This window comes from Monopterus albus, unplaced genomic scaffold, assembly GCF_001952655.1.
Source record: "Monopterus albus unplaced genomic scaffold, M_albus_1.0 scaffold6.1, whole genome shotgun sequence".
In the NCBI taxonomy this organism is placed as follows: Eukaryota; Metazoa; Chordata; class Actinopteri; order Synbranchiformes; family Synbranchidae; genus Monopterus; species Monopterus albus.
In genome coordinates this window covers 1,845,143-1,869,110 of record NW_018127886.1, presented here as the reverse complement: position 1 = coordinate 1,869,110, position 23,968 = coordinate 1,845,143, and the positions used below count along the sequence as shown (strand labels likewise).

General features: G+C 40.7%; 2 protein-coding genes across 2 annotated transcripts; both read left to right on the top strand.

The window, feature by feature from the left end:
• The first annotated feature begins 2,568 nt into the window (after nt 1–2,568).
• Nucleotides 2,569–5,025, top strand: hoxc12a (homeobox C12a). The gene is made up of 2 exons (XM_020618669.1): nt 2,569–3,148; nt 4,250–5,025. The coding sequence occupies exons 1-2, from the start codon at nt 2,569–2,571 to the stop codon at nt 4,486–4,488; spliced, it is 819 nt and encodes a 272-aa protein (XP_020474325.1). The 3' UTR covers nt 4,489–5,025.
• Nucleotides 5,026–14,827: 9,802 nt separating this feature from the next.
• On the top strand, nt 14,828–17,768 carry hoxc11a (homeobox C11a). The gene is made up of 2 exons (XM_020618659.1): nt 14,828–15,595; nt 16,796–17,768. The coding sequence occupies exons 1-2, from the start codon at nt 14,878–14,880 to the stop codon at nt 17,026–17,028; spliced, it is 951 nt and encodes a 316-aa protein (XP_020474315.1). The 5' UTR covers nt 14,828–14,877; the 3' UTR covers nt 17,029–17,768.
• The last annotated feature ends 6,200 nt before the right edge of the window (nt 17,769–23,968 follow it).

Here is a 23,968-nt window from a genome sequence, read left to right as displayed (position 1 = left end):
GTGGCAACCTGTCTGCAGAGAATCAAAGGGAGAAAGAGGGAAGAAAGGCCCTTTGTTAAGGCTATTGCCCTGTCTGGACAGGACCAGTGGATTCCAGGAGGCTAATTTCAATATCGAGGACACAGTGTACTAGACAGTGACCTTGACAGTGCTGTATGCTCAGTTCACCACGTCTTTTTTTAAGCAGCGGGTTTTCGTTTTGAGCACAGGGCCTATAGCGTCAGATGTGACATCATCGCTGAGCTAAGACGCATTAAACAGACGAGTCGTTGTTTGAATGTGAAATGTGGATCTGGAGCGGTGGATCGGAGGCGTGGAGAGACGAGACAAGGAGGCGCAACACATGGCCCCTTTCCCCGAGGTAAAGTGACAGCTGAAGCCTACACATTACTCGCTCACTGGATCACCGTCCGGGCCATTTTGTTGTAAACGTCACACTGCATAGTTTGGCTTTTGGTAATGGTTAGCGTGAGAAACCAGAGAAGCCATGAAATGATACCAAGTGTTGACACCACAATGCTCCTCTTAAGTCTGAAGCACTAACTATTCTGTTGCATTGATGCTGTGCTTCATTGCCAGACTCACTAACTGGATAGAGGAATGTGTCCAAGGGCCAAGAATGAAATCGCAACGGAACTTATCCAGCTTAAACATTTGATATTTTTCTTTCTATTTAAGGCTAGAACAGGGCTCTGTACCTTTGGAACGGGACACATGGTCACAAGTGTGGGATACAGCTATCATATATCGACTGACCTGCAAGTCGTTCCCAAACCAAAGTGTAAATGAATGTTCTCACATAACACTTCAATGGCAAGTTTGTAGCAGGCAACTAACAACATTCATCACGCATGTGCAAACTGCTATAACCCGCCATTTGTATTCAGCTTCATAAAAGTTATCAGTTCAGGAGACGAGACTGTTTTTTTTTTATACCATTTGAACTCGCATCAATAATTCCAGGATAAGGTGACGCTGCTTTTTAAATCAGCGAAATGCCAGCGTGCAGCCTTATTTTTATGGCGATGGGATGTCAGCCCTCACCATAAACTGCCACTGCCTGCAAGGCTGTTTTATATGTTGATTCAGTTTTATTGATTCCAATTTAGGCTATTTGATTTGTTTAAATGAAGTATTTGAGTTCAATATCAAGGTCAATTGTGACTCTCCATCCTGAACTTGAGTAAACTGAAGGCGACATAGTTGGGTACACTTCAGGTTTTTATTTTTCATTCTACTTCCGTACGCTTGAGTCAAACTGTTTGTCCCTGATGAAATAAGACTTTAAAAAAGTTCCATAACTGAGCAATAAGCAGCTTCCCACTGCCTGACTACTGACAACTTGTGTAATCCATTAATTGATTTGGTATTTTTAGCCTGTAGTCGAGAATGGGGTGGTGACAAATGATACATTTATCATGGGAACAGAAAGCCATAAACGGTGTGAATGTGTTCCTGGATTTATTTTTCAATTATAATGAGTCTGTGGACAGAGCAATTCGGAAGACACGGGCCAGTCATAAGAATATGCTTCACAATAATACTTGGGCAGTTTGATGACTAAAGGCCACATTAGAAATTCTTGCGCTGTAGCTGATGCCAGAATGCCTGAATCCGCATGCATATCACGGCCACGTATTGCGCAGAAAAGGTGCACTGTGGTGGAGTCTCTTAAAGGTTTTTTGTTTGTATAAAAGTATTTATGTGACAGAAGATCGCCTACATTAATGCACCTCACGCATTTGTTCAGTGACTTCCGACCTGCATTGACAAATCAACGAATTAGGGAGATATACAGCAGAGTGACTCTCAGCTGATTGAATCAGTTAAGTGTCCTCTGATAGCTTGTAAAATTCATAAAAGAATTGTGAGAGGTGTAACAATCCCACTAGAGTTTGACTGCGAACGTTTATTGGAGGTTATCTGTTAAAGTTGTTCAAGTGAGGTGTACTACGGGATATTATGTGAAATATACCCTGTTAAAGTTACCTTGTAGAACAGATTACCGTCCTCTTTTACAGAGCTAGTGGCTTCAACCTGCTGACCCCGTTACTGTAAATATGAGAAGAGTGCGGCAATGAGCATCAGTCTTTTCTTAAAACAACCTTGTAAAATTTGGACTTCACAGCTTTATATGACGAGGAATTCATCAATAATGTGTTAGAAAACAAGGTGCCATGTGCGCCCGCTCCTTAAAAATTAAAAGGTTTTCATAAGAAACAGAATTTAAGAAACTTTTGCCATCTTATGAAGGTATTAAACGAGGCCACGGGCAGTTCCAGTAGTTTAAGAGGAGAAGCAGCCTTTGGGACTCAACATGGTAAAGAAAAACAAAATTCTACATTTTTAATAAAAGCTTTATAGTATTTTTTAAAAAGCATATAAATCTCTGTAATACATTAGTTCATGTTTGTTTTGTCTGAGCTGGACCGAGTGGGTGGTACCATGTGTAGCAGAAGTTAGCCATGACACGTGGTGTGAGGAGGACCAATCAGACGCCCCCCCAGGTTTAACTATGTTAAATGTCAGATTGCAATAAACTAGAAGCTGTTGGTCGGGCCCGCGGAAATGGGCGAGCATAATCTCCTTAATCCAGGGTTTGTGGGACCTTTGGTAAACATCCACACTGGAGACACATTTTACTTTCCGAATTTCAGAGCCTCAGGGGGACAACTGGCGGGGCTACCGTCTCTCTCCTACCCGAGAAGGGACAATGTTTGCTCCCTCCCGTGGAATCCTTCGGAGCCGTGCAATGGATACTCTCAATCCTACTTTAGCAGCCCTGTGTCTATTAACCCTTCTTTCAATCGCTCGTGTGAAATTACCAGACCAGATGAAGGCAAATGTTATTATAACAACAGCAACGGGAACCGGGAGACCTGCTCAGGTGGCAGCAACCTCAAACGAGAGGATAGGGCGAGAGACACATCATCCCTAACATCTGACCACGGGATGCACAGCAGCACTGCAACCTTCTCCAAATATGATTATGGAACCGAGCAGCTAACGCAAGACCCGCCATCCTGTCAGTCAATGGAGTCCGACTCCAGCTCCTCTCTGCTCAACGAGAGCAGCAAACCTTCATCCAGCGACACACAGACCCTGGTGTCACCGGGAAACCATTCAAGCAACATTGCAGCAAGCGGAGGTGGGTGGAAGCCTGTTCGTTTTAAATGAGCCTCTATTGTATTATACACGCACAATCACATTATTCATAAGAAGGCTGCACATAAGGTACACTTACGGTATTAAACCGTCATTAGAGCTTTGTCTCATGATGCACAGTTTGCAGCAGAGATTAGCCTGCATGGCACTTGCGTGGTGTGCAAACGCCGCTAGGGGTTGCCCTAAAATACTCCAGGCTCCATGTGGTTGACTACAGTTAGGCTGGAACCTCACCAAACCATATTATTTACCAGTGTTATGCATAACTAATCAATTCTGCCCTCACATTTCCATATAGCTTACATGAGGACCTGTGGTTCAGACACGTTAATGTTTTGTACACACAAATAAGTGTTGTGATTTAAAAGGGGTGATCCGTTTTGGTCGACTGCACTGAATATAGAGTTTTCTTTTTAATGACTCGTAAACAGAATTAATATGTGTCGCTGTGTGCCCAAGAGTCATTTAATATGCTCAAACTCAGTAATAAGTCGGGCGTATTTGCAAGCACAGCATAATTATCACATCAATGCTACTTGAACTGCAACAGTAAAACTTCCTGTGACACAACCCGCATAGTGGTGGTCTCAGCAGAAGAGGTTGAAACATAAAAAAGGTTTTAAAAATTGCGCAATTGGTCTGGAAATTGGATTTGTCCAGGCAAAGACCAAAACAAATGCAATTTGTGTGTATGTGTGTGTGTGGGTGGGTGGGTGGGTTGGGGGGTGGTGGGAGTGAGAGCCTCCAGGGGTGTCATTTCTCTGAATTTTAATATAATGCAGAATCTCCACATCTGGCATCTTTAGCACAGCACAGAAGGCTTCTCCAGCTTACGCACTGTTGTCTGCGTTTCCTCCACCGCAGACATCTTTGCTTTGCCATTATAGTGTAATTTGACTTCTTGGTAGATTTCTTTTGATTGCTCCTTAAATGAATAGTAAAAACAAACCTGCAATAAATGAATTGCCCAAGCTAGCCATGGACAACTGACACACCCCTGTAGGCTCCCCATAACCTTGGAGGTGACCGTGATTGTGCAGTTGTAGTGACTGATCCCGTTGTATGCACCCCCACTTTCCTCCAGGTGCCCCGTGGTATCCGATGCAAACTCGAACCAGAAAGAAACGCAAACCCTATTCCAAACTCCAACTGGCTGAGCTAGAAGGGGAATTCATGCTGAACGAGTTCATCACCAGGCAGCGGCGGAGGGAGCTCTCTGACCGTCTGAACCTCAGCGACCAACAAGTCAAGATCTGGTTCCAGAACCGCAGGATGAAGAAGAAGAGACTCATGCTGAGGGAGCAAGCTTTGGCCTACTTTTAGAGATGCGGCAAAAGGTGAATCGATAGGCAGTAAAAGCCAAGCCTTCTGCGCTCCCCTTAGGTCTTCCTACAATGCATGCACTAACCTATCCATCGTTTACATTGCAGGCAGTTATTGCAACGTTTTCTGATATTAGTTTTCTGAAAAGTGCAGGCTACACCAGCCCAACATGAGCCACTATCTGGCGTTCGAAGCTCAGTGGCACTGCCTTCATGTTTGGTATACTAATCACACAACATCGTTTGCTCAGATGCTCAGTCTGGGATAACACGTAATGTCACCATCGTTTTTGTTCCTTTTATTCCGAGAAAATACAGAGGGAGCGGGGTCCACACGGTAAAACCTTAAAACAGGCCCAAAATAAAAGCGAAGCCAGAAAGACAGAGGAGCCTGACTGGCAGGCTTGAGCCGCATCCGCGCAGCAATTTGTCTGAGGTTATGAACTGGAAGAACAATCTCCTTCCCTGTTGATCCCATAACCGCAGTTTGTTTGGTAAGCGAAATCCTTATCTGCTTTCCATAGTTTAACCCCCCACCCCCCCCACCCCACCCTTGTGTGACACGTTCACGGTCACGGACAGGAAGTCTGAGAGTCTGCAGGAGGAGAGTGAAGACTAAAACGTTATGGCTGCGTGTTGAAAAACGAATCGCCATGACTTTGTTCATGTGCTTACAAGTTTCTAAAGATATTTTCTTACTTTTATTACCTTCCAACTTGTCTGAACAACCACACAATCCTGCATGAGTTGCATTATTTTAGTTGAGTGATATCATCCGTTTGAATTCGAGCTGCTATTGTAAGTTCGCCTCCAGAATGTGTCAGTGCAGAAAAATGTACTGTATCCTACAGTAAACTAATATCTGTAGCTTAATCGAAATATTCAACAGTTTAAGTACATATTAGCCCCACTTGGTCAAACCAAGTAAAGTAACAGCTGAAGGGGTAAATATGTTTTTAAGCTTAAACGGACATTTCTGAATCCTGGTGCTGATAATAGAAAATAAATATGTAGACATTTAAAAATGAACAAACCGTCTGTGCTCGAATGCAGCGCATTACCTGTCATGTATAATGAGTAAGCTACAGTAGTGAAATGTATTTGCAGCATGTTATTGATGTCAAAGCTACAAGTCATGTTCTGCAGCCACTTTTTCGGTAGATGACTTTTGTACATTTTTTCCGGAACAAATCAAAGGCGAACAAAACGTAAAAGATTTTTGACACATGCATATATAAAGAATGTATTATTATTATTATTATTGTTATTATTATTATTATTATTACTGAAAGACGGATGGCCTTTAGGCCTATTTAATGTTCCTGCTCCTTGCAATGTGTTCAGTGTTGTCCCCTTCCTTACCTTGTACTCATGTATAACTTTGTAAAATGGAATTACACGTTATTATTTGCATCCTGTTTCAGGATTCATTATCACTATGTAATAGTGTTTTATGTTATTGATCGTCTTGTACAATATAGCATTCCATATACCATGTTTGTGGTTGTAAGGGTTTGAATTGTAGGCCTATGATATTATACTGCCAAGGATGGATATAAGAAACGGTATGCAAGAAATGTTGACATATGACGTTCAAATAAACCCTGTTATTGTGTAGTAGACTTGTTGACTGTTGCTCTTTTTTGGGGTCCCTCATAGCATTTTCTTCTTTGCGCTCGTAAGGATTGCTACGTTGTCTTGTAAAAGTAATAATGATATGAATGTATATGTCTAAGATCTTCAATAAACAGAATATTGAATCGTTTATTGGTGGTGTTAGAATGCTGTTCTCGATGTTCTGCTTTAAAATCAGGCTCTCTGCCTGGCAATAATTTTATTAGACCTGTAACACAGTTCAAACATGCGTTTGACCACCGCAGTGGAGTAAAGATCTGAACATTAATGAGGCGCTTGGAATCATTTGAGAGGTTGTTTTGTGAGAACATAATTGCACAAGCTGTGAACTATAAGCGATAGGAGCCCACACAGGTTGGCTTTGTTTTATTGGAGCTGCTTTGCTGAGGTAGCCTTTGGCTATCCATGCAAAATGGCGGCCATATTCCCCATCTTGCACTGGATATTATTCCTATTTTACAGTCTGTTACACTACAGATATTATCCAGCTACTACATTAGTTTGAATCAAAGAGCCTTTGGTTCCTCTTGAAACTGGACCCAATCAGTGCCACTATGCTTCGAGCCTATGACGACGCAGCAAAACACGCAAAGGCTTTGTAAAGCAGCACTATGCAGCAGTGCTCCAGACCTCTTGGACCCGCTTTTCCCTGCATCCTTTCTTCTGGTTTGCATTAGTGATCCGAACTCGTGATGACTGCATATTAAATCGCTGTTTATTAATACATGCACACAAATCATATAAACCCCCTTTCAAATGGCATACATGCCTACAAACGCCATATGATTTGATAGTTAGATAGTTCATGATAAATAATAGATAGTTGTGTAATAAACCCACATCTTACACTCTACAAAGCTCTCCCTACCGGCAGGGAAGTGTAAAGCAGTGCAGGGCTGTGCAGTGTTTTCATATCAGCTCACAAATCAAGAATGAATGCGTTTGTCCTCAACAGCTTAGGTGAAGCAGGACCAATCATTGTGCTGACTCAGTGTCGAGATCAGATGTTGCGTTTTCCCGTGAACTGTAAACATCCGCACCGACCCACTGAATGGTTTTCCTGATGTAGGTTGTGTATAATTACAACATATACACCCATGCCAGCTTACGTCAGCTCATTGCTTAACACACATACTCGCCTGGGTGTTTTATTAACTATCGGCTTCAGCATTTATCAGTTCAGATAAGATTCAGTTATTAAAAGACACGTTTTAGTTGACAAAGCCTTGCTGCAGAACTTTGCCTATTTACTTTCCTTCAAAGATTCACCTTCCCCAGTTAAACTGACTACACCCTAAACCATAGCAAATACCATCCTTATGTAATCAGCAGCTCTGTTCTTTATGTATTCCCTATAGTACATGTATGGAATGAACATTAGAGCTGTAAGGTCCTTCATGAAAAAAGAGGGTTTGCAGCTATCAAAGCAATAAACAGCTGTTTTCCAAAATATCATCTGTGAATATTCTAAGCAAATAATTTAATCTTCTCAAGTTATTCGTGAATATAATATGTCTATAATATACCTGATGAAAATGAGACTAGACATCACTGGTTGGTTTCATGGTTTCATGATTCCTACATGTACATTTTACGCATTTGATTAAGTTTGGAGAATAATTTCATTTGAAGCATTTTAACATGGATCAGATAACATTTACATATAATAAGAGAAATGGGCACCAACAGAGGGATAGACGGTGCATTCGTTGTGAAGTGACACCAAGCTGATGGAAAGCATAACCAGTAAGGGTACCAAGTATAACACTGCGGTGATCTTGAATTGCTTGTGCTGAATTCGATCACCCAGAGGACATCAGTCATAAACGCCTCCAGTCTTTTTAGCCTGTCAAACGCGCTGTTGACCATGAAAGGAAATAAACTAGTGTCTTATGTCTGTGTGTTGCCTTGTTAAATGGGTTAAAGAAGAAGAATAGATGCAAAATGCACCATGACGCTCCTGACCGTCCTGTAGTTCAGGCATTAACCGTAAAATATTTCAGCTAGATATTTTCTAGAATCTTCTCAGTATATAAGTTGTTGGCATTACCACGTATAGTGATTTAATTACAGGTTTAATAACTTGTATTTCTACTTTTATTTACTTTTTAAAATTGCAAAACAGTGTGGCGATTTGGAAAACAGAGTGAGAGAAATGAGATAATATAACCAGAAAAAGGCGTGCAGTACATCAGCGTTCAGCCAACTAAGGAAAGTTTAAACTGAAATATACATCAGACATAATTTGCATTTGACAGGGATAACATTCGTGTAAGCATCAAAACAATCAACAGCATCGAGAACTACTTGCTGGCTGCAGGCTGAGGTGATTTCTCTGTGAAATGGTGGAATTATTTGGGCTCAAGGAAGTGACTGTTTGGTTTTTGAACGGTGCCATGTAGTTTTAACTTGGACTTCACACCAGACTGTGTAATCTACTGTGTTTAGCGCATTTATTTTTGGTGTTTGGGTTCTTTATTTTGCATTTTTTGTGTTGGGAAGGTATTAAGATTTCAAGTTCAACAGTCCGCTTAACGTTTCACTGCGTCTTCACCTTCTACCTCTGTGCGTAACAGCCTATATTAGTTTGGACTGGGGGAACTCAAAAAGAAATCGTTCGCCATTGCGAACACTCTTAAGATGTTGTAAAACAGGGTGAAAAAGTTGGCTTTCCAGGTCTTTACAACAAGTCTTCCACTGTTCTTGGGCACGTTTGACTTTGAGACTGGCTAAATCTGTTTATGGCGGCCTGTCTCCCCGTCCCAAAGGTCAGCGAGCTTCCCAGTGCCCTTCGCAGAGAACTTGTGTGGCATGTGGTCTATGTCCCCCGCCGCCGTTTATGGTACGAAGCTGGCTAGAGAGATAGAAAGCAATATTATTGCTGCTAAAGTGTGTGTGGGGGTGTGTAGAGTGTGTGGGCGTGGGTGTGTGCAGGGGTGAGCAAGTCTTATGAAGGCGAGTATTGATGTGATAGAGAGAGGATGACCAGAATGCTTAATGTGAAAGACCTATATGTCGTTTCTCTCCTTTCGGGGCTGCGACATATAGATTTTGTCATGATTTGAAATGAGTTATCTGTGAGCTCTATTTTTCCTGAAATGTACTATCATATTAATTTGCTTTGCGGTAGCAGCGCACGGTCAGCATACGGAGTCTGATGTTTTCATTACCGCCTTGAAAGACACAAATTCCTCTTAGACCAATTGTCCCTGATGGAAAGAAAAGAATAAACAGAATTTCAAAATTGATTGAGGTCACTATAGCTAATTAGTAACCAGTCCTTTTCATGTTTGTATCCTTGTTTAGTTTGTTTTAGCGTCATTGTGGTTGTTCCTTTTGTGTTTTTGAAATCATCTGACAACATAGTAGCCAATGATGTTAATGCCAGTCAATGCCCAAGGGAATAGTTTGCTCATTATTCATTCGGTATTGTTTCATCTCATAATTTCACTCACATATTCAATTGAATGAGTAGATTTATTTCTCTCGTTCTTGTTGTTGTAGTGTGGGGTTTTCTTAAATGTTGTCATGTTTTTCACGTTGGGTTGCAACCCGACGGTGCCTGCTTAAAGCTCTTACAACTTCACATGGAAAACTGTCCAGTTTTGCCCAGTATTGGCTCAGTACACGGGCCTATATGCACTGTAAACTGGACTGGCCTATAGCCCCCCCCGATTAGAAATATTTGGTGTGTATAGTGGAAAGGTGGAGCTCAGACGACAAAGCAAACAAAAGCACTAAGTGTTTTAGCAGCCATTTCAACGATACATGAGTCTGTGGCTTCAAGAGCAAAGCTTCTATAATGAAACTCCTGTGCAAAACCAGCAGGATCGAAAATAATACATTTCGGTGCGAGAAGAGCCAACCAGTGCGTCCTTGGTGTCAAATATTCAAAGGATATGCTGAACTCACACTGGTGGTAGTTTCATTTTATGCACTTTAAGACAACGATGACTCAGTTTGTCACCTGATTGCGCCTCTGCTTGCAAATAACTTTAACACCTTTCAACACCTTTCCAATCAGACTTTACAATAAGACAAGATTTCATCAAACAATTATACAAATGCACTTGCGTTTAACGTGGACACAATATATGTGTATGATCATTGCATTTAAATTAGGGCAACATATGATCACACTTAAATGTTTTATCATTTTGTTTAAGTCACCAAACTATGTGCTTTGCCTGTAAGTCAGCGAACTTTTGCGCAGTGATTCGTAGGTCGTGCGTAATTTCGTACCGTCCGGCGACCAGCTTCCGAAACCTCTCAAAAACACTTTGTCTTAGTTTGACAACCTGGTTTATTTTTGACTATGGACATACTGAATTGTCACTGATTTTGAAAATATTACTTGAATAATTTAGAAGAGGTCTCATACCATCAGGCCGAGCAAAAGAATATTCTTGACTGCCTCAAATACATTCTTCACATAAAACGTTCATTATTTTAACTTTCTTAAAATGATATTAACAGTGAAATTCAGAGCCCTTCCAGCAAATTATCTAACACAAGCTTACTTTAGCTTATGTAGAATTACATTAGTTTAAAAGTAGATACACTGTAGTGTTTACTGCACCTCTGCTCGAATGACTTGTAGCACATCTAAATAGGTGCCAGTGCCAGCAGCCACTATTAGGAAATTTGTTGTGATGTGAAATCATTGAATATTTCTTTTTTTTAAAAAGTGAACACATTGTTGTTAACACATTGTTTATGTCCTAGTGGTTGAAAGTGAAGGATACTCCGGAGATTACTCTAAATGTAACTGCAACACACATCCTTATCTTGCAAGCTGTTGTTGCCACCACAAACGCTTCACGCTAGGTGCACTCAGTGAGACCTCAGTAGAAAAAAAAAACAAGGCTCTTTAGTGTTGCTTGAAACTACTCGCAGCTCATACAGACAAGTTTAACTGCCTGACTTACATCCAATTAAACTTATCTAAGCCATGAGGGGACAGTAATATGATTACACAGGTTTCCCACATTTAGCCTTGACTTCAGCTAACCGTGCAGCAGTGTCTTGGTGAACTACGCCCATTGTGTGTGTGTGTGTGTGTGTGTGTGTGTGTGTTTGGTGAACACTGGATCATTTAGCTTCGGATTTATCAGCCTAAACACTATTATTTAAGGGTGCCGTTTTTTAAATGAGAGTTCTTTTTAACAAGACGGTGACACATAGGTTAACCATTGTAATTATGGTTCTAGGTAGCGATACATAGCTAAAATTCCTCAGACACAGTCATAAAGTTTGTGCCCCAACAGTGATATTTAGGCGACGAATGGCAATGTTTATAATACCATTGCTTTGCAGCAGTCAAACACCATGTTGGAAGCTGTATTTACAATAATAACCGTATGAGTATTCTTATAGAATAAGCAGAACCTGATAACTCAGATACAGACGCCTTTGCGTGCAAACTCTGCTCATTCTTAGCCTGCTCATTTGGTGCATCCAAATCAAACCGTGCTTCCTGGGTCCTACTGCTCGTTGAATCAGCTGCTGTGAGTCGTCACTTGGCAAACCACATTCTGTGACTGATGGTCAGAGCGCACCAAGGGGAGAGGGAACAATGTTTAAATGAATCGGAGAGGTGGATATTTCCAAGTGATAGACGCTGACTTGCCTGTTTTGTCCTGTTATGACAAATACTTCGACTTAAATGCAGCCAAGCCTACTGTTTCCCATTCCTTTGAACGCCTCAATTTCTCATGTGTACTGCGTAAACTCCCTTTTTTTGCATTTTCTGTTGTCTTGATCAGCAGCCCCAAGTTTTAAATTTTATTAGTGCATCACTTATTCATACCCTCACATTACTTATTTATACTGCTCTAACAATACACATCATTGAAATGATTATGATGAGGAAATGATTTGACAGTAATGTTTTGGCTGTCTGCCTCGATTCTAATGCCTAGTGAAGGAGATATTTGTAGGTTTTATTTAGCCTATTGCCATTGTTTTATTCTGAAGATAAAAAAGATGGCCAGTAATGCTGACATAGGGATAGATTTTAAATTGTATAATTTAGAATCCTCAGTGTAGGCCAGTTGATGGGGGTAATGAGGGTTTTCAGCTGGTGAAAACCGAACTTCAAATACAAGTCCTGCGTTTTGTTTGTAATTATGTACTGTATATTTCATTCTGTTAAAATAGACAGCGATATGTTGATATGCCATTTCGTCTTATTATGTAACGGCGCAACACAAATACTGCAGCATGTGTTGAGCATGGATGTGTCCAAACAGGCCACTAACACAGATATTTCCAAAGCGTTTCTCCACAAAATCTGCATATGTAACTGTGTTTGAGTTCTTGTTTTTCGTCCTGCTTGTCATATTTAAAATATCTTCTGTTTTGATTAATTTTACTGAAATGTTTGTTCTTACTAAAATGCAGAGTCATAGAATTTGGGGGATTTCGTAGTGATCGAAATGACTGCGTTTTTAAATGGACTGTCAAACTCAAATTGGAGAAATTGCGTTATAGCTCTCAGTGTGTGCACTGGTGCTGTTTTAAAGTTGCACAATATCTAAGTGCTGAAATCCAAATTCCTTTCATTCTCAACGTTTATGGTTTTCTATAGAACAAAGGAATTTAACCTTACTACAGCCATTCGCAGTTTTATGGTGGACGCAGAGAGGATTTTAGTGGTCAAATTCAAGTGCTGTGTCTGGACAGCTGTCTGCTTTCATTGTACTTGGATGCAGGATGCATCATGTGAGACATCCTTTTGTCTATAGAGGTAGTAAACAAGCTAATGCCACCTTTTTCACAAATATGCCTGCAGTGGACTCTCATTTCCAGCGCCCAGGTCTGATGATATTGCTTGTTTTTCAATCACCAAAGACATTAACTTTGTTTTTCATTATTTTTAAACAACACAGGTGTTCCATAAGTGATTGCAATAGAAATATTGTGTTATTGCATCATTGGATAATAATTCAAGAGTCTATTGCAACTTTTAGAAAGTAGCATATAATCATAAACAACGGACCATCGTATTAATTTCACCTTGTAATAGTATCAGTTAGTCTATAAAGATTCGGATATGGCCCTCAGCAGTACAATTAAAAGTTTACAATGACACAGGAAAGAACACCACACAAGCGTATCCCTTTTCCAAACCACTCATTTTATTACAATTTATTTAAAAAACAAAACAAAATCCAGAGGGCACGCCTCTCTGTAACAAATGGAGCAGTTTGGAACACCTTTATTAATTTGGGACTTTATTCATTTTAGAGGGAAACGTCGGCTATATCCATACTGTTTGCTCAATAGCTACAGTCTTAGTGTTCTATAGTTGTTGCTCTGCTTCGAAGCTTATAGACAAAAGCTGCAGCCCAAAATATTTAATTGTATCGACTGGTGAGACCAGTGTCCCAACACATCAATTTAACATTTCAGAGTAAGAGACCCACACGTGGTAGGGGATATTCTGGGCGGTGTTTTCCACCACAAACGGTGATAATCCTGAATCCAGCAATTTGATGGGAACCTGAGTTTTTGTTAGTTTGTAGGAGGAGATCCACGGTCTCAGGGCTTCACTGGTAGTATTACTGTAACAGCTCAGGAACTTGGATGTTGAACTGCGCGGTTGTCCTCCATGGACTTTGTCATGATCCAAAGTCAAAGGCAATAACAAGAGGGAGCCAATTACTTTAACTTCCTCAATCAACATGCCTAATGTGTATTCCGGTATTCCGCATTTGCTAACAGTTAGTTCACCACTGGTTTAGCAAGGGTTTTCATTTGATGGAAGAGAGGAATTAAAATGGCTGAAGAATATACTGCTAACTGTAAATAGATGAGCCCGGCTCATCCACGCCTCTGTTTAATAATCATGTGTGCAGCAGATTATGCAGCCACTAAAAAAACAAAAAGGGGATCAAAAGAAGTAGCACAGCCCTTAGGAAAAGATCTGCTGCATATCCACCGACCAAAGTCCACAAGTGCCCTTGGGAATCTCAGAACACCGAATAAGAACACGAGTCATTCACTGTGATGTCTTAAACTTTTTGTAAACAGTGAAACCATTATTGAGCAATATGAATGCGTTTAATGACTTTGTACTTTATTTGAACATTCTCCTAGATTACCGTAAGTATCCTACTTTCTTCAGGTGAATTTTGCAGTGTGCCATGGTTCCTCATGCTATGATAAAATAAATCATGCCAAACCCTAACCCAAGTCAAATAGTAGCTCGTATTCGTGATAATAATAATTATAATAATAATAACAATAATAATAATAACAATAATAATAACGATAATAATTATAATAATACCTGTAAACTTCACAACACTATGAAATGCATGTCACTGATTGCACTAAGCTTTCTGTGCTATGCCTGTGGAAGGAGCTGTGGCTGTTTAGCTAGCTAGCCTGCCACCAGCCCATAAACACAAACACACACACACACACACACACACACACACACACACACACACACACAACACATATGTCTCAACTGTCATAAGCCGTCAAACAGAAATCTGTTGCTGGTTTTCTTGGTGTGCCAGTGGTGTTTGATAGTTATTAGTTTGAACCTCCTCGATCGTACCTAAAGCCAACCACTCCTACACATCCAACTCTTCCAAAATGATATATGACAATATCTACTTTCGATCACGTGTCTGCTGGGCGACTTAGACGGATTGCGCGTCATCTCGCCTTCCCAAATTTTCCCTTCTGCTGCAGCTCCTATCCAAAACATCTATCTATAGTACGGAGTACGGCAGAGAGAAAGATGTTTAACTCGGTGAATCTGGGGAACTTCTGCTCCCAGACGCGCAAAGACCGGACATCCGACTTTGGGGACAGGGCAGGCTGCGCGTCCAACATCTACCTCCCCAGCTGCACCTACTACGTTCCCGAGTTTTCTGCCGTCTCCTCGTTTCTTCCACAGGCCCCGTCCCGGCAAATTAGCTACCCTTATTCCACAAATCTGTCTCAAGTACAGCCGGTACGGGAAGTTTCATACAGCTTGGACCCTGCCAGCAAATGGCACCACAGAAGCAATTATGCATCGTGCTACTCGGGAGAGGATCTGGTGCATAGAGACTGTCTTCCACCATCCACCATGACAGAAATGCTCATGAAAAACGAGAGCGTGTACAGCCATCACCATCACCATCACACCCACCCGGGCTCCAATCACCCCTCCACGGGTTTTTACTCTGGTGTGGGGAAGAATAACGTTCTCCCGCAAGGTTTCGACCGCTTTTTCGAGACCGCATACTGCAGCAGCACAGACAATCAGTCAGACAATTGTTTACAGAAGGGCGAGGGGGGAAAGCTGGAAGGCGACTCCCAGCAGCAGCAGAATCCACAGCAGCCCTCTGTTCCCGGAGCTCCGGAGCAGGAAAAAGAAGCAGAAGATGAGGAGGAACAAACAAATTCAGGCTCGTGTACCTCTTCTTCCGCAACAACCAAGGACGGCAACGCCAGCAAGAGCAGCCACTCGAGTAGGTATACCGAAGCTGTAAAATGGGGGAAGGTTAAAGGGACTAGCCCGGTGCTTTTGTCGGTCACATTTTATGTGGAGTTTTATAAGCATTCAAAGGATTTTATTATAACCCTACAAAGCTGTTTCTTGCAACGAGAAGAATTTTTACGATGAGAAAGCACTTTGAAAAAGTAGGATGTTATACACAGATACGTGCCTCTACATGGTGAGAGTCTGTGACATTTTTAAAGAGAACTATTGTGACAAATGATAACTTTGATCATGAACTTGCATAGGTCATTTGAAGGGATTTTCTCATTCGGCTGCCGAGAGTAAAAACCAACTGGGCAGAACATGCTTTTGGCGTCTTGTGAATTTTCTTTTAGCACTGGGTTTGCCCACTTTCTTGACATGATGCACAGAGTATTACAAACTTTACGGTTAAATGTCTATCTATCTATCTGTCTATCTGTCTATCTGTCTGTCTATCTATCTATCTATCTATCTATCTGTCTAACTATAACTACAGTAGTAAGTCAAATCTGTGGTAGTGAAACGAGTATTTGCTTCTTCCATATATGGAGAGACTGCATAGGCTACAAATTATGGCATTTCCTCAGTAGCCTCAGTAAAAGCTGAGACCCAGTTTTGTCTAGGATTCCCTTCGCATTTCAACCGCCTGCTATTAATGATTTGCATGCAAGCTGCCACTAGCTTGTTTTCATCTGAATTAGCATGAGATAGAGAAGTGCTTTCCTGCTGCACAGTGGTCCTACTGGTGTTTAGCTTCATGTAGGCTACATTGTACTAGCCTAGTCAGGGACCATAGAAATCTGCACAGGCCATTGCAATTCAGGGCAGTGCATTTCAACTCGCTGCCAAAAGATAGTGTAAATTGTTAGTTTAGCTCCAGATGAATGGGCAGCATATAATAGGGCGAAATACATTTGTTGTTGTATATTTATAACAAATAAACACGTACTTAGAGGCTGTAAGTTGATATTATTTACTCCAGGCCGTGGAGATATTTAACACTCTTAATGGCTGGTTTATCTGATAGCCTCAGCTACTTTGCGTGATTAATGTTGACTGAAATGTTGTCACTGCCAATGCAATTGAAACTAAACTTTTATCGCTGCCTCCACCCTAAAGCCCCTCTGTTTGTTTTTAGTGCATATTATCATTTTTAATTCCTGCTTTGCTGTGATGTTTTCTTTAGGCACCCCTCGCACAAGGAAGAAGAGGTGTCCATATTCCAAGTTTCAGATCCGAGAGTTGGAGCGGGAATTCTTCTTTAACGTTTACATCAACAAAGAGAAAAGGCTTCAGTTGTCCCGAATGTTAAACCTGACCGACCGCCAGGTCAAAATTTGGTTTCAGAATAGAAGAATGAAAGAGAAGAAGCTGAGCAGAGATCGCCTCCAGTACTTCTCTGGAAACCCTCTATTGTGAACAGGAGCAGTCACGGTCAGTGACGTTAAGGCCTACTCGTTATCTCACTGAATTGTAATCCTGGACATAATCATTTTCTACAGGAGCTCATATCACCAACAGTGCAATGTTAAAGTGGACAGTGGCAGTAATAGTCCTGCATGGGATGAAGTCGCCATTTTCTTATTGCCATACGGCGGCATTGCGTTTCCAGCAGGTTCCCAGTCAGGCCTACATACTGTAGAATAATCATTTATAATCTGTTCTCTGATATGTCCTTCTATTTATCGCGGATCTCGTTGTGTTTATTCTATTGGTCCTATAGACCAATTTGTTAATACTATCAAATGTAACAAACAATTCTTATTGCGCAAACAGTTTTTAGCTCTTCGCCTTCTCTCTGGTACACAGCAAATCACTGTCTAATTATTTCCCGACCAGAGTAATGTTGTATCACATCTTCAGGCTGCGGTGTTGGCCACCGAGAACTGTGACGTCCAATCTGTGAAATATATCTCCTTGTACAGAATAGCCTATATGCACTGTGCATTCATGACTGTAAATAGACGTATGCTGAATGTCCTCCCCCTTATCCCTGCTGCTATTTTTCACTACAGTTGTCATACACCTTTAAACAGCTTTAATTCCAACAGTCGTTAAATTATTTGCTTAAAACATTGGTGCTTTGGATTTCAGACAGAAGGGAAAAAGTGTCAGCCTGTGTATCCTTAATATAATACCTATGAAATAAACAGACACATATAGGCAACATTCAAAGCCTTTGTGATTTTTTTTTCCCATTACACCATTTCTGATGTGACTGATATTTTCTCTTGACAGGCGCAGTGTTTGGTGGTGAGTCAGACACATAAAACCCAAACCTGTTGGCCTACAAACAGTACATAACATGTGCACATTTTTAAATTGTGTTAAGGAGGAGTTATTTGCGGTAGATTTGGTGGGAGTTGTGGAGTAGTGTCGGCAGGCAAACACTTGACAGATCCTAGCCTGTTGTAGGGTTATAGCTATCACTCTGAAAGATCATGTTTAAACTGCAGTGAGCAAAGATAGGGTCCACATCTTAGAAATGTAAAGAAAGAGAGTGGAACTATAACCTCTTTTAGTGCCCACTAAATGGAATCGCCACTCTTGTAGTCTAGACGCTGCCATAAAGTCAGAGGCACTAAATGGCTATTTTTTCCTCCTAATTGCACCGTCTGTTCGGGGGGATGGCGTTCGCTTCCGCAGTAAATAGTAAACAAGCAAGACTGGATGTCCGAAGGGAGGAAAACTTGCCTAGAGATGTTCCACGTGAACTCGGCTTCTTTAGTCTACAACGTCAAACCAAACCCCAATCCCCATCTGCACACAGCTGCTGTCATGTCCACCTTTCTTCTAATCTAAAAAACCGTAGCAAATCACGTCTGTCCAGAGGACTGATTTTATCAAATGTAAGCAAGATTGAATTTTTTAAAAAGGTTTGGCCTATTAAATTCTAATGCTTTGCAGTTCAAATATAGCCGAGCATAAAAAAAACAAGTGTGTGTCTTAGTGTCCATACAGAAGCGACGTGCGTTCTCGTGCATGATTGCACGCGTGCACTAACTACAATTTATAATTAAATATAGTCTTTGAACTTCAGTAATGTCAAGGCCTTCACCTTTAACCCGCTGCAATAAAGTGGAATCAAGGAGCCTGTTTAGCCCGGAAATGTGCGCGGCGACGAAGTGGGCCAATGAGAGTGAGTGGGAACAGAAAAAGGAATGTGCACAGAGACTAACTTTGACCCCTCGCATGAAACTACACCAGGTACCTTTGCCAGCTTTAGCACGCCCAGTGAATACACTTTAATGTCTTTGGAACATGTATTCGTTTTCACACATGAAACAAACACGTTGGTATAAAGTCTCACATTAGTATTTTTTAAAGAGACTAAACATTTCGGTGTGTGGCTACATGAGTTGTCCTACAGTGGTGGAAGAAGTGGTACTCTGATCCCTTGGGCTTTTTAAGTAAAAGTAGCAATACAATCGTGTAAAATCATATGTTACAAGTAAAAGTCCTGCATTAAAAATGTCACTTAATGTTGCTGCTGCAACTTTAACTATACTATTCTAATTTCAGTTATTGCCTGTGAAGTTTCCACTGTCCTATCATTGTAAGGAATTTCTTTAAATTAATCAGATTCTGAAAAATAACTAGTAATTAAAGTTATACAATAGCTATAATGGAGTGAAAGGTACAATATTTACCTCAAATAGCTGATTTAAGGATAATCACCTCGGTTCTGTAGCAGAAAGCAATTCCTTGTGTGTAATATACTTGGCCAATAAAGGTGATTATCCTTATCCTTATTATTAAATAGCTGGTTTAGCTTATGAAGTAGCACAAAATAAAAATATTCCAGTGAAATGCATAATTGCACTTAGGTAGTAATTGAGTAAATGTAATTAGTTACTTTCCACCACTGATTTTGTAAGTGCAGGCTTGACAGTTTGTGCGTGCGTGGGTGTGTGAGTCCGATTCTTGACTTGACTCCTGCTCAGGCTGCAGTGTGTGGCTCAGAGAGATCTGATATTGCAGTTTTGTTTGGTTGGGTTTTTCCTCCTGAGTGTTTAGTTACGGACTTTAGTTTAAGGTTTTGAGCATATAATCATTATTTTAATGAAAATAAAAAAGAAACAACAGGAAGCTCTTTGTGTTTGTCTCCACATGATACACAGTTGCTGTACATATATTAAGGAGATGTGGGTATTTTCTGTGCAGGGACAGATCAGGTTCAGTCTGCATGTCAGTGTATTAGGGCACAGGGCAGCTCTGACAACAGAAACGGCGACGCACACTAGCAGAGATCAAGGCTGTCTTGGAGTGCAGCCCTTGCCACACCCACCAACCTTGGCCCTGGGACGGTGACGTGGGTAAATTGTAGGTTTCTCCAACACACAACGTCACTAGCAGAGAACTGCAGACGCTTCTGCAAATGTTGTCTATCAACCACACGGGGGCCAGGAGTCTCCCGGCCACTGTGCAGTTTGGTTTCCTCAGCGGGATCTTGAAAACGTTTCCTGAGGTGGCTGCCTCGGTGACATCAGAGAAGTGGGCTATTATTATTCGTAGAGGCATCCTCTGTCGTGGTGTGCCGTGCGACAGACGGACAGTCCTCTCTGATGGAATGTAGCTCCTGCCGTGCCTCAGTCTGGCTGGTGCACTTGGGTGTTGCAGTGAAGGAAAATGGCGGTGTGTAGATGAGGAGTACCAGGTGGGAGAAGACAGCCTGGTGCCATAAAATGTAAAAGGAAAATTAATTCATTCAGCTACATAAAAATCTGAAGAATGACTTTAAGTTTTAAGTTGTTCGATTTGATGCTGCTGATTTTAATTTATTTGTGGAAACACCGAGACCGTAAACAAATAATATTTTCTTACTAGGCCCAGGGGTAGAGTGTGTATTCCCGTAGGCAAATAAACCAAAATAACGAACAATGGCAATAAAGTGTACGTTTTAGAAACTAATACAGAAAAAATACAAAACGCAGGATATATAAATATATAGCCTATTAATATAGGCCCCTGTATATAGAGCTGTAAAATCCAACCCCTAAGGATGAGTGTTCTGGATTTTTTCCGATTCTGTTTGTAACCTATTTCGTTCTTCATTAAAGGTAATTATTCATCTGCTATAATTTGTTAACGGTTACGTGTGTTTTGCCCTTAATTGTGAATTAAATGTAGGCGGATTCCTAATTTTTTTTCCCCTCTACAAATACTAATCAAGGGGTTACAGGCTATTGAATGTTTTACTACTCACATCTCTGCACCTATCCTGTTCTATGGGGTCATAAAAAAGTTCGGCGTTGTAAAACGACCTTCTGCTAATTCTGCAATCAAATAACCCTCAAAACGCAGTTTACATTGGCGCGTTTGTAGGGTGATAGTTAGTTGTTGCCGCCCAGCTTAGTCTCAGGTTATCGATAGTTTTTACTTACATATTGCGGCAGGTGTGTGTGTGTGTGTGTGTGTGTGTGTGTGTGTGTCGTGGGAGTCAGTGGTAATAATGTAATAGGCTGCATGCTGTACTTTGATGGCGGTTACCACTCCGGTTTTTAATTAAGAACTTGCATGATTCTGGCACCATAAATTTGCTGTTGCGCACGGAGTGGACAGCAGCATGAAAGAGGACACAAAGCAGAACCTCCTCATATCCAACTGGAAAGATATTTCAAAGTGGCTGCCAGCAGCAGTTTAGCTGTATCGCCCCAGTGGCTCCTGATTAGTAGAATAAGGAATATCCCAAAGCATTCAACACCCATAGCTGTTTACAATATACTAACAACCTCCAGGTTTGAAATTAATTAGACAAAAAAGTGCTAACTGTAGTTTAGACAAGTGTAAATAACGTAGTCAGTTATATTTATTCTACTCACACTACTAGTTGCATGTATGTAGCCCAGGGTCAGTGACTTACAGGCAGGCGGTTTATGTGTATGAAGACATTCTTAATGGATTGATACACAAAAAACTGTAGCATGAAAAAACAAACAAACAAGAAAATCTATCCTCACCGCCTACTGAGTGTTTTCCCGGAACATTTTCGCCTACACAGCACAATAGGCCCAGAGCATTTACAGAAAAAAACAAAACAAAAGTAGTAGGAATTTCCTTAAACGACCCTTTTCCTGTGAGAGAAATAGATCTGGATAAACTTTTTCCCCCCCCTTAATGCTCATTATATAAACGACAAATACAGGGGTAATAAGTCCATTATACTCTATTACCTTTTTAATAAAATATTGTAGTACCAGTTGTATGCTGTTGTTGCTACAGTGTCATAAAACAGTGTGTGCTGCACAGTCTCGTGTGATTGGTTCAGACCCTCTCTTAACGATAATATCCATTCTGACTTGGCAGGACTGTCAGTCATAAACATTAATGTCACAGAGTCACATATGTGGCATCATGATGCACGTTTTCAACATTGTTCGGTCACAATATGACGCTGCCATCTCAGTAACTCCACCTGACGGTAATCTATGACATCACAATATTATGTTATGTCTCCCTTGTCTCTGACATTATCCGCACTGCCAGGTCTGAAGTATCACAATGGTCTCTGCATCTCTTGTAAAATACAAGCATTCATTACAGCTTAGTATTTTTGGCAACTTTATATTTTTGAGCTTTGTTGCAACCTGCAGGTGTGAATGTTCCATAAGCAGTAAGCTTTTTTTACGGATGTGTGTGCGTGTGAGACGGAGGAGAAGGAAAGACGGAGTGTGAAAATAATATCCTCAGTAATAGTTGATAATAGTTATATTGGTGGATGAACAGTTTCATTCTTATAAATGTACATTTTCAGGACCTTCACAAACCTTTTCACTTCCTGGTGCGTGTAAATAATCCCTGAGAACGAGGGCCCAAGTTTTCATCCAACATTAAGGATCTGCAGCTCGGCCATATTGTCTTTCATAATAGTGGGGAATGAACGGAGAATGACCATAAACACAGTGGTTGTCGATTCTTTTGGGAATATTTATTTCTCTTACATTAAGTATAATCACAGACGAACACACATTCGGTCTTGACTCTTGGAGCTGATGCAACCACAAACAAATATTTAGAGACACGCATTGCCCTTGCCTTTGAAAATGATTCAACCAGACAAACAGGCTGGCGTGCAAAACTTCAACAGACACAAGCACACCCCGTGGTTAACGAGTTAAACGAACAATTTAATAAACACATGCCTTCATATTCTGTGTATTCTGTAATGTTTGCTCGAGATGCTGCCAGGTTTATAATAGACCTATTTTTTTCTCCTCAAGAGAGTCACATTATTTAACGATCAAAATGCTGATACAACGTCGTTTTATTGCAATCCTAAAACATTTTATGCAGCTGTTCAGCATGGTGCATAGCTGTAGCCTCACTGAAAGTTATGTGAGTATTTTGAAATCTGAAATTACAGAAGTGATACATCTTAAAGATGTTACATTAATGGCTGCATTCCTTTTTTATATATAGAGAGTAGTGTGTAATTGACCTGTGCGCGTCCTGACCGCAGCACAGATGACAGAGGACCAACACAACATAGCAAACATACAAGGAATGATGAGAGTAGGGCTGTTACCGAGCATTACATGGCCACACAATTCACACAGACGCACAAACAGATATCACAGTATCGTTGGTCTTCTTAGTATTGTTATTGGAATTGTTTAAATATTGGTCAGGCTGGGTAAACGCGAGGAACAGGCCCATAGCCTGCACACCACAGTATATCACTGTCTGATTCGGTTTACGTTGGTGCTACTGCGGTATGTTTCAAAAATGGACGTTTTCAAAGGTCCCTCTGCAATGTAGACATTATTATTTTTTACTTTTGCACTGTACCAACAGCATTTTTATAGTTTTAAACATAAAAGGAGGCTGGAGAATAATCAACCCAGTTATGTAAAAAAAGTCTCTGCATTAATAGGCAATGTGTAATGTATATAAAATCAGACAAGCATAGTTTTCTTAGTTCTTACTGTTGACGTAAAGCATGTTCCACCCCAATAAATAATTCATCATATAGCTCAGATATTACTCTACAAAATGTCAGATGTTTTACATAGTGTTTGTTGTTGTTTCACGAATGGATTCAATATATTATAGATGTGAAATGAACAATCTTCCTGTGTGTTTTTTTACTGTCAGACTAGGAATGGCTGTCATCAAAATGAATGCAGGAAGGCTGCTAATTTTAGATCTAAAAGATACTGAAACCGTGTGTGATACATCAAGAAACACTGTGGAAATAACACAAGATTTTATAATACAATCTCAGGTATGCAATGAATTATTTATTGGGGTGTAAAATGCTTTATGTCAATGGTAAAAGCAAAGAAAGCAATGTGCTTGAGGTAATGCTGTATGCATGTAGTTTCCTTTTACATCCTACTACTACTACTACTACTACTAC